The 12,682-nt window shown below is 34.7% G+C and overlaps 1 protein-coding gene across 1 annotated transcript; it reads right to left on the reverse strand.

Annotated features, from left to right (window-relative positions):
- Positions 1-1,418: 1,418 nt before the first annotated feature.
- Positions 1,419-12,391, reverse strand: LOC123669228 (suppressor of hairless protein). The gene is made up of 4 exons (XM_045602852.1): positions 11,540-12,391; positions 10,872-11,116; positions 3,340-3,565; positions 1,419-2,003 (listed from the first exon to the last, which is right to left on the reverse strand). Exons 1-4 carry the CDS (start codon positions 12,389-12,391, stop codon positions 1,836-1,838), a joined length of 1,491 nt encoding a protein of 496 aa, XP_045458808.1. The 3' UTR covers positions 1,419-1,835.
- Between the last annotated feature and the right edge of the window lie 291 nt (positions 12,392-12,682).

Raw genomic sequence — 12,682 nt, forward strand, 5'->3', positions numbered from 1 at the left:
TACTACCGATTCCATAAAACAATTTTGTCAATTTTTTTTTGTAATTTTTTATATAAAAATATTTTTTTTGTACTTATATAACTTTCCACGTGGAATGTTCGAAATCACACTTTTATTATACACGTCAAATTTCACCAAACAAGTTGTACAAAGATTCACATTAAATAAATATAATTTCAAATGTTTTGCTTTATTAAAATAATAAGACGAACTATGCTCTACGTCTAGCTACTTATCTACATTGTTCATTAGATTGCCTGTAATAGTAATGTACATACATACAGCGACGGTATTCATAATTGTGAAACCATCATCATAGAGGTGATTTGGTAAAAATAAAGTCGAATGAAAAACCAGATTACAAATAAATCTTTGATAAACTTTACGTATTTAAAATAACCTATAATTTTATCAAATAATAGCTCCCAAACATTGCAGATGCCTTTACGTATTCAACATTCAAATGAATCCACACTTTATTCATATATAATATAATGCTCATTTTCCAAAAACACACAAACCTACGGATACTTAATAGCAATATAATAAACACAATGACTCGTCATGGATTTTACAGCTATTTGGCCCCGAAGAAATAAATTCAAGAGCAAAGAGATCTCTTTTTAATCATATTTTTTATTCAAAATGGCCACACTGAACGCCATTTTAGGAACTAGCCTATACCTGTTATTCTTGATATTTCGATAGAAAAAAGGGATTACTTTAATTATGAGTTGCGGGCACGTAAAATTATAAAATTAAATTAAAAAATAATAACGTATTTTACAAAGTGTGTAAAATGTTGCTACCATAACCTAATAACATTTTGGTGTTATAATCTCGGCATACATATTAATCGACTTAATTATTTTAGGCACTCTTTGTATTTTACATATTTTTTCGTAATCGAACAAGCGAGTTCCTTTATAAATGTTTAGACGATGACTGTGACATGTTTCAACGAGACCGGAAGCAAATATCGTCTTACGCCTCTTTCATATAGGTACTACTATAAAAACAAAGTAAATTATTTTCGCTTCTTAATAAAAACGAACCGTTTTTAAATATAGGAACCGGTCTTTAAAAGATATTGCTATACCAATATTGTTTTATACATTAATACCTACTAGTAGTTACTATAACATATTTATTACTTCACACACTTTTGTCCTTAATTTTTACTCAAACATAATTTGATGACTCGCTATATTTCCAAGTAATTGATCAAAGTCAAAGGTCATCGAGAAACATGTTAGTTAACGAAAACTATCGAAATTTGTAAGAACTGGTCACTCACCAAATTTCTCAGATCGTTTTAATACGCAGAGGTCTTTGGTCTTTGAGTGATTTTTATCCCAGGACTGCCAACGTCACTTTTAATTCCTAATATTACAGTTAGTTTGAAATAAAATTATAAATTTTGATAGGATAAATTAAAAGTTTCATTATATCTCGTTGGCACCCCAGAGTACATACTTAGACTTGACACGAATTGCTTTTGTATGACACCGCGGTTCTGATTGTGTATAAACTTGGGAAATCTTTATTCAAAGCTTAATTTCAACTGTCTAACTTTTATTCGTTTTGCACGTAAAATGAGATTTGATCTAAATTTTCCATCTTACGCTGGGCGTTTGTTGCGACAAAGTCATCAACATTATAACAAAATCAGAACCCAACAACATGTCAAGCCGATGCAGGTGACGTAAATGCGATTTTACGTGGTGCGACATATCCGCACGTGACGTGACGCAGTCGCATGTGACGTGACGAAGTAACACATGACGTGACAAACTCGCACGTGACGCGATGCAGCTGCGCATGACGTGACGGAGCTACTGCAGCGCGTCAGGCAAGCGGTGTGCATCGTGCCAGGCGTGTTCGGGTCGCATGACGTCATCAACTGGCGGACACGTCGGTCGGGGACCCGGCTCCGGCGTGTACGTGAACGTTAGACCCGTCGCGTATATGATTCCATCGTTCCTCACTAGCGATACTGGTACCTGGGAATTGAATTAAATATTGTAAATAAATTGAGTTTTAGACTTTTCAAACCACTCAGTATTATCATTCCTTGATTTGTTATATCATTTTTATTTTGTATATGTACACATAACAATGAACTGATTCAGTCTGTAATGTCGCACTGCGTAAATTGCTCTTTGTCTATATAGGAGAAGGATTTTAGTTTGATCTATCATGCTCCACTACGAGTTTTGGCGGATAATTTTTTACCATTATTATTAGTATAATTTGCTATCAGATGTCTATGATGTCAAGCGGTAGGTACCGACTGGTACACAAGGACATACACTCAGACCGAAAACAAATATTTGTAAAAATACAGACGTCTGCTCCGAGTAAGGAATTTAACGACGGATAGGAATAACAACAGTAGACTAATAATCTCCTTTTCCCTGGGGTTGTCTGGAAGAGATTGCTTAAAGCACTAAGACCGCCTTAGCATGCTGTCATTGTAATTTCTTTTTGTTTAAATTTCTGTACTGTTGTTTTTTTCTCTTTTTTTAACTACGTAAAAGTGTTTGACTATATTTATGCAAGAATTAATAAATAAATAAATAAGTAGACAAAATTATAAATAGAATAATATAGATAGAAAAGTAAAAAGAAAACAATGTAATGGAAATCTAATAAAAATTAAAAGCTTTAACAAGCCCTACTAATTAATATAAATGCAAGTTTATGCGAATAAATATACGAACGAATGCTCATTCACGCAAAAAGAACAGATTCGATTGCAATGAATAGGTATGTAGATAGCGGAATATCTATGATAACACACTATCTCGAAGTTCCCACGAGATCAGAAGTTACGCTGTTAAAACCCGAATTTCATTTTTATTTTGCTAGGAATTTTGCAGCAAAACCGTTCGTGTTTTTTTTTGTTGTACCTACTAAAATAAATATAAAATAATTGTTATCAATTACAGATAGGAGAAGGTCACTTCGGGTATACTGTGGACTTGACGAGAATTAGAAAACAGATCAATTAGAAAACAATTTACCGCGCATGATCGAAATTTTGATAATACAGACTGATAGACGTTTCACAGAATATCAGATATACAAAAATTTACTAAAAATAGCCAAATTATCACGTTCAGTTAAAGTCAGGGTAGCAAAATTATTATACAATTACAAATTGCTACATTTTAACATTGGGTTCATCACTAACCCACGTACTCAATGTTATCCAGCAACCTTAAATTAGTTACAATATTTAGTTATAAACTAAGCTAATCAACCACTCCACCACAAGATATCAAACGATATACGATACGATATACGATACGATATATAACCAGTAACAGATCCTACCTGCGTCGGCTGTCGAACCCACAGCCACTGTCCCCTAAACTGCGATATATCCGGCACAACACACAGCATCGACTCAGCGCAGCGGTACATAGTCTCAGCCTCCACGTCACCGAACCACACTTGCAAGGAGGGCGTGAAGTTATCTCCCGCTAGTTCTAACATCGCGACATCGCCTCCGCCGTTGAGGTTCAACGAGTGAACCAGTGGAACTGGCGTCACTGGTGATCTGAGGGCAAAATAATAAATTTAGTTTCTTCTTTAAAGCTAGCGTTTTACCTGTTGATTCAGCGGTAACCAGTGGCGTAGCGTGGGAGGTGCCAGTGGGCTCATGGCCCCGGGCAGCACAAGAAAGGGCGGCAAAATTACCATGTTTTTTTTTTCTAATAACAATTTTTTATTATTCCAAATCATGTCCGCAATGTAACAGACATCAAAAGTACAGTAGAATAAAAAACTTTCTCCTTATTAAAGTCGGTTGATTAAAATAAATAAAATTATGCTGACAATGATTACAATATATTACTTGATATGATAGTAGGGGCGGCAAATTTTCGGTAGGCCCTGAGCGGTACAAAACCGGCAAATAACCACGCTGCGATACTACATATTATTAACATACATTTTAATTTTTGTACTGAAAAAACTATTTTTTGTTTAGACCTCCCTTCACTTCCTTCACTCTGTCGCCGAGTATTCAAAATCCTACGATATATATAACAATAGTAAAAAGTAGTAGTTTTTTATGTATAAAATGATAATAAAACGAGTTAGTAACGAAATAGAATTGAAATAGAAGTAATTGGTCGAGACCCTACTTCGACACGTTGGTATCTAGCTTCCCGCCCCTTGTTCTCATCATTAGATGTCATTACAGTCACTCGGCAGTAACACGATTGTGTGCCAGTTCCAATGTTCGCACTCTCTCTGTTCACTGATTACTGCGTCAATATGATATGATATATATATGATAAGTGAAGATTCAAAGTATTATTTGTTTTTACACATACATTATCTCAGTTCATTGATAGATTTTATTATATTTTGTTCCTTTCACTTTTAGGGCGCACAGTGGGACAGAACCGTGCGTACCGTCTCAAAAATCTGTAACTTTTTTGTTGATTGAAGTAAATCGCTGAAATTTGGTATATAGTGTCTCCAGAGTACATACAATCCAATAATGAATGTATCATTGTCAAATGTTTAATAAATAATATAAAATAAAATAAAACAAAATAAAAATGTATTATTTTAATATTAAACCAGGATTTGGTTAACTTATTGAATAATAAATTTTACAGTTTTATGATATTAATAAACCTATTTTATGTTATTTTATATTACATATGAATCTTACATTTAAATAAATGACAAATATATAATAACCCACTCCAAAAATATGTTTTATAAATAATGTACGAAATTATTTCGATTTAAACACATTTTATGATACATAAACAAAATAACATAAAATAGGTTTATTAATATCATAAACAGTTTTATGATATTAATAAACCTATTTTATGTTATTTTATATTACATATGAATCTTACATTTAAATAAATGACAAATATATAATAACCCACTCCAAAAATATGTTTTATAAATAATGTACGAAATTATTTCGATTTAAATAGCTAAGAGGTTCTTAGCTTTCTCTAACAATTTCTTGGATATAGTGACTGATGGTTTTCTGATACTTGATATATAAGGATCTGACGTAAATAGAAGACCATGAAATACGTCTTCGTTTGTTGCGGACCTAGAGCATTTTCTAGCATGATGCAATCTGAATTTTTTGTAATCTTTATTACGCGATTCTTGGGCATCCTCAGATAAATGACCAATGGGCAGAACAGTAAAATGTCTTTTTATACTTTCCCCATGTATTAAGATTTTATGTACTGAAGAAGGCATATTATACCACATATATTTTGTTACGTACAGTTGTGGGGTTGCACGAGTATATTCACCAAATTTTTCTGGATTTACAGCAATACCAGATGCCATGGTTTGCAGAATAACATAGAGCCTTTTAATAAGTTCCTCGTCAACCCCTGTAATTTCTGAAGCGCAGTAGTAGTTCTCAAAAAAACGCCGAGCTGTATTGCTGTCATTACTGTATCCACTTCCTTGTCGGGGGCTTATCAACATGCAATCCCATCCGGCTTCGAAACAAACTTTGTACAAGCTTTTTCTTGACTTCTTTACTTTTTTTATCTTCCGAAGTTCTCGCAGCCCATTTTTAAATAATAAATAAATAAATAAATAAATAAATATTTACACAATACACACACGGTCGTCTGTTCCTAAAGTAAGCAACTTAATGCTTGTGTTATAGGTAACAGCCGACTGGTATATAGCTACATTTTTTTTTTTTTTCGATAAACATACTTATAAATAATACATATATAAATATATAAATAAATATTTATATTACACCCAGACTCGGGGTGGGAATCGAACCCACAACCCTCGGAGCAGAAAGCAGGGTCACTACAAACTGCGCCAACGGGCTAGTCAAAAGTTCATTTTTGAAATGAAAGGTTATATGAAATCTGTAAAATTAGCTCCATGCACCTGATCCACGCGTGTAACGTAGACAAACCGTATTCGTAAGCATTTATATTATCTGGCTTTGATGCAATCTTCTCCAAATTATTCATTTCACTTGGCTCAGCCCACACACTGTACATACAGCTCCAGAACTTGTGTCAGTAAGAACTTTTGTAACTTTTCCATCCACCATAGTTAGAAATAGATCGTGACTTATTTCAATTACCTGCGTCTCCTTGTGTATCTTTGATGTTTGCAAATTATTAATTTGACCCCGAATATCACCAACCACTGATCGGGTTTTCTCGGGCGTTTCTTTTGCAAGTTCCATCAGGATTGGTCGGCAATAACGAATAGAAGGACAGGCCGGATTTTGCCAAATTATCTCATGTGTTTCTGTGTCAGTCAGCTTTATTGGTACCAAAGACGCTATAAATAATTTTGTATCTGAGACTAAGTCACTCTCATCTGTTAAAATTTGTTTATATTCGCTTTGCCCCGATGAACCATCACATCCCCACTTGGTAAACAATTTAAGAGATTTTCTTCTTGGGTTGTAAACATTTTCAATCTTTAAGATGCGAGCACAAGTGTGATTCAGCAAATCTTGTAGATTTACTTTAGCACTTATCGGTTATTTGAATGCTGGATAGTGGAGGATAACACAGTTTTTTGGCGTTCGTCAGTATATTATATGATGGCAATATATCGAAGTTTTTGTTAATAAAACTTGCTCGAAGAAATCCGTATTGTGATTTCGAAAGATCTAAATCTGCAAACATACTTAAAGCTTCATCCACTGTAAACACCGTAAGTCTGTTCCATTGCGACTTTCATGCAATAATTTTTCCTTCATGGTCCTTTTTTCATTTCTTTCACAATTCCGCATCATTGAAACAACAGTAGCTTCTTTGATTTCTCCTTCAGCTCACAATCCTTGAACGTATGCATTATGTATATACTCGAGTCCATATTCTTCTATATTCTTTCTTTTTTTCGATTTCTCTGATAGATCTTCATAAGACTTTGGTGGACGTCCACGTTTTTCAGATGTTGTAGGTGTAATATCCATCGGTGCTTCTTCGAATTGTACATTAAATTCACCGTCTAACCACGATATATTATTACTAAAGAAACGTTCTTTAGTTCGGTTAGATTTGGTCCACTGATCGTTAAACGCTGTTATAAGCGTTTTTTGAATACTTTTCACAATTATTTCACTTTTTTCAGACGACAAATGGTGGTGTTGTTCTAAGTCTTTTTGAATATCTTCTGATTTTGTTCCATGGCCAATAAAAAATTTGCATAATACTTGTCGAGGCACAACAAATTCACTCATTTTGTTTTTATTTTTAACTACTTTTTTTTACCGAGGTTGGTGAAGACTATATTATGTTAAAGCACACTAAAGTACTGGTAAATGACAACGTAAATCAATAACTTTTATACTGAAATTTCGTGTGAAAAAATATTATTATCTAGTGTCATTATCAAATTCCTAACCACTATCTATGAAGGTGGTTGGTAGTAGGTAGGTACTGATAATGTACACTAACAACTATAACTAGATACCACTTGCTCCCTTTTCCTTCACCGCGATAGAGAAATACATAAACTATATGAGAAACATGTAATTCACACAGTGATAACAAAACATTAACCACATCTGACCGCACGATAAAAAAAAATACTACATACTAATTACCCAAAACTCCCACTTTACCTAAAGATTGAGTAAATAGATAATATTGTTTAAGAAAAAAGGTCAAAAGTGATCTAAATATTCAAAAATCTCATTAATCAGAACTAAAATAATTTTTGGAATATTTTGTATTTTCTACCCATTAGCCATTTTTCGTTTCATTTCAAGGGGGGCAGATTCGGGCACTCAATTTTTTTTGCTCTGACTTTTACATTAGCTGCTCTATACGATGCTATCAAAATTACGACATGGCAGACACCGCTAACTGTTAAAAGTCTATGCAAAGTTTCTAATAAGGATAGAATATTAGGTCCTGAAATAAAAATTCTTTACCTCCCCAGGTTTCACATAATGGTTCACTTAAATTATTTTTAAATAGAGTACTTCATCACCATTCTAACCATATATCACACTTACAAATTTGCTGGTAAAGTAATGCAAATATGACCATGTAAACTGGTGGAATTGTGTTCTACATAATTGACATAATTTTGAGCGTCAACTTGCAAGCCTTATTCTAATACAAAAAATGAGAAATAGTGTATTTCAACTGATATATATAATATGCATTGAACATTCAGTTAGACATATGCATTAACAAAATATTCAATATAGAACATTACGAAAAGCTATTTTTGAGACGATACGCACGGTTCTGTCCCACTGTGCGGCGTTGGTTTCTGACCTACGTTTCGGACTTCAACAGAGCTGAAGACGGACCCTCATTTAGTCCCTATCTTAATCCGCTGGATTATGATTTATGGTCAATTTTAGAGATTATGACTTACTCTAAAAGCCATGATAATTTGGAGTCTCTAAAACAATCCATACGCTTGGCAGTGAAGAATTCTCATGGAAAGAGTGCGTGCTTCTATGGATAACTCGCCTCAACGTTTAAAGGACTGTATTGGAGTCAATGGGGAACACTTCGAATAAGCTTTATATATTTTTAATGGTTTTATATCAATGTATTAAACACACTGTAATAATAATAAATGTTACGTGCAATAGAAAAAATGTTTCTTTATTTTATTCTTTGTAACAATATTTAGGGCAGGACTAATGTGCATGGGAAATATTTAAGTCAAACGAATTGTGGGGGTCTTTATGAGAGCAATAAAAGCCAAAACAATTATTTTTAGAATTTCCGTCTGTTTGTTCAATCATGCAAAGTAAGACGAAATTAAACGACGTTTTAACAGTAATACTAAGGGAAGAGTCTCGCTTAATGCTATGTTTCATCTTGCTACTTCGACCAGACGTGGAAGTTGTTACTATTATTACATAGTATAAAAACAAAGTCGCTTCACGCTGTCTGTATGCTTAGATTTTTAAAACTACGCAACGGATTTTGATGCGGTTTTCTTTAATAAATAGAGTGATTCCAGAGGAAGGTTTATATGCATAATATAGTAGAGGAGCACTGATAGTTTTTGCACCGTGCGAAGCTGGGGCGAGTCGCTAGTTTTTAATAAATGACAACAAAAATTATGAAATAATTTCCATACGTAAGAGGTCACGGGTAAAAGCTCGTATCTAAATAACGTTAAAATTTAAGTATCTTAGAGATATTTTAGTTTTCTAATGTTTACGCGAATTTCAAAATGAAACAACTTTTTCGGATTTCATCGTGGTTTATTAAGTTTTTTAGATGCCCGACGTTTCGATACGATACGATATACAACCACTAACAGAATCTACCTGCGTCGCTCGTGTATTTCATGTTTACGATCATATTTGTGGGCAGGTCACGCTTTTTTAGAGAATGTACATGTTTTAATACATGGGTTCAAGAAACATCAATTGAGGTAATTTTTAACCGACTTCCAAAAAAGGAAGAGGTTCTCAATTCGACTGTATTATTTTTTTTTATGCATGTTACTTCAGAACTTTTGACTGGGTGGAGCGATTTCGACAAATTTTCTTTTAATTGAAAGGTTGTGTGTCTTTTGGTCCCATTTAAAATTTGAGATTTAACAACTTCTTTTCGAGTTATATCTAATAATGCATTTTTACTTGACGCTTTTTTCGTCGACCTACATTGTATTATACCGCATAACTTTCTACTGGATGTACTGATTTTGATAATTCTTTTTTTGTTGGAAAGGGGATATCCCTAGTTTGGTACCTTGATAAGGAAACCAGGATCTGATGATAGGATCCCAGAGAAATCGAGGGAAACTCTCGAAAATCCGCAATAACTTTTTACTGGGTGTATCGATTTTGATAATTTTTAATTTAATCGAAAGCTGATGTTTATCATGTGGTCACAAATAAATTTTATCAAGATCTGATAACTACTTTTTGAGTAATCTTTGATAACGCGTAGTTACTTGACTATTTTTTCGTCGATCTACGTTGTATTACTCGTCGATGTAATTGAAGTCGGTCTTTTTTTCGTTTGCGAGCAAACACAATTATAATAATGCAGTATGTAACTTTCTACATCTTTGTTCTATATCATTCTACTCTGACTGTTAAGTATCTGACTGTTAGTTCTGACTGAAGATACAAGGCAAATATGAAAAAGTTTGTGTGGCTACGGCACTAAAGAATTTAGCCACCCCCTCTCTTCCCGTGGGTGTCGTAAGAGGCGACTAAGGGATAACAAGGTTCCACAACCATCTTGGAACTTAAGAAGCCGACCGATGGCGGGATAGCCATCCAACTGCTGGCTTTGGAATACACAGGCCGAAGACGGGCAGCAGCGTCTTTGGTGCGACAAAGCCAGTACTGCGGTCACCAACCCGCCTGCCCAGCGTGGTGACTATGGGCAAAACACATGAGTTCACGTTATTTTTGACGTAAACTTGTGGAGGCCTATGTCGAGCAGTGGACTGTATAGGCTGTAATGATGATGAAAAAGTTTAGTATATGGGAAATATACTCGTGCATATATCAGGGACTTTAACATTAATTTATTTGTAGTAATTTTTTTTTTCATGAAAAGTATAAAATTTAAATATTACTATAATATTATATATGCGAAAGTTTGTGAAGAAGATAGATAATTGTGTGTTTGTGACACTTTCACGCATTAGCTATGGGCTGATTCTAAAAATTTGGTACATAGGTATATAGCTGGAGATCTAGAGTAACACATAGTCTACTTTCTATCCCGACATTTCGACGGTATAAAATATTTCGCGCTGGCTGTGCCTTTTAGCGTTTTATATAACTTGTTTTAGGAATGGCTAACATAATATATACTTGTAACCAATTTTTTTAAGAACAATATATACTTTTAAAAATATATATTAAAAATACAATATCTGACCTGACTGGACCCATTCCTTCATAAAACTGGTACTCTGCCTTATCTGTTGATATGATTGTCCAACAGGCCCCATCATTTATCATCTCTTTATTTGGCTCCTTAGGACACGGAGTGGCTTGGAACTGTATGATTCTCTCTTGCGAGAGACACAGGTACATGCGTTCTGTGTCCTTCATGTAGAAGGCACACTTGTGCAGTTGAGACACAGGGTCATCGGCTTCTAGCAGGGCCATTTGTTTATCCACCTAAAGTTTTTTTAATTCTAATTAGATGTATGAAGATAAATTTATATTTATTAAATGATTCTCTTTCTTTTTTTATTTTGATAAGTTATTTGTATGGCATGTAAAATTGTAATTACAATAAATACTTTTTACAAGTAAATGATTAGTAAAATTTATTTTAAAAGGATCTATGTAGTGTAGTGTGTATTCAAGCCTCAATATTTTTTTTTTTTTTTGTAGAGAACCAATTAATTTTTATCAAATAAAAAATAATACTTATACTATATTTCATTTAAAATATGCTTTTAGTAAAATGAATATTTTAGTGGAAAAAAAATTCTTATGTTATTTATTATTAAATAGTTTGCTAATTAATTTCATCTTTTAGATATGTGAATGTTTGTAGTGTAAAATGCAGTTATTACTTTTTTACATTATATTTACCTTCCTTATAATGAGCCTAGGTAGGGCCATCCCCGTCACTGAGCATACAAGCTTTACAGTTGAGCCATAGTGTACATATCCATCCCTCACTGCAAATTCCTCTGACTCACTCTCATTGTCATCTAGCAAATGAATAGTAAATGCTCCCCATTGAGTTGAAGACGCATGAAAATTTCCATTTTCAACATGGAGATACCTCGTTGATACAGTCTGTGATCTCAGTCTATTGAACAGAGCTACCTTGGTTCCACTAGCAATACACAAATCTGCATTCTTTAAAGATTGTTTCTTCTTTGAAGGCTTAGATATAACTTTAATTCTTTTACTATTAAATATACCAATATCATGACCATTACCATAAAACATTTTGACGGAGAGCATGAAATGTTTTCGCTTATCTGAATCTGATATGTACAATGTCTTTGCAGCACAATATTGCTTGCCATTATTAAGGTCAAGTTGCTGCATGTCCTGGTCCGAGTTACCGATACCAATGAACGCACACAGCTGAGAGGCTTGCTCTGTTTCTCCCTCACGCAACATCCGTTCACGCCTCAGCCGCCAGCCATCACCGAATAAATATATACAAGGCGGAGGACAGAAGAAACGCTTCTCGTTTCCGTAAGATTTTTGAGCAACTTTAGCGTGTAAAATGACTACGACCATGTCAGAGCGATCGCGTAGGTATCTCTCCATGGCTTCGCGTGTCAGTCGGCGCTCCTCGGGGCGGTAGGCGCCGGCGCCGGGGCCCGCGGCGGCGGCGTAGCGCGGGTACAGCGCGCCGTGCTGCGGCGGCGGCGACGGCGGACCCCCGCCCATGCCGCCCGCGCCCGCGCCGTACTGGTGAGGCATGCTCGCCACGGCGTACTCTCACCTCGATTCGAACATTATAATATATAAGCTACGATCAAATCTGCACATGATCCCGCTTCTATATCTTTATCTTTGGCTCCAGATCGTCTGTTTGTCGCCAAGAAACATAATGACAACAAAGTTTTAAAGCTCTTATCGAGACGAAGCTTCGGCCTGTTTATATACTATGGTACTGGTATCTTATTTGGTATGACTTATGGCTTTGTACACTTGCGTTTTCCCGTGTTTGAATCGATCAACACTTTTATTATTCACATCACCATAAATAAA

The sequence above is a fragment of the Melitaea cinxia genome, chromosome 3, assembly GCF_905220565.1.
Source record: "Melitaea cinxia chromosome 3, ilMelCinx1.1, whole genome shotgun sequence".
Lineage (NCBI taxonomy): Eukaryota > Metazoa > Arthropoda > Insecta > Lepidoptera > Nymphalidae > Melitaea > Melitaea cinxia.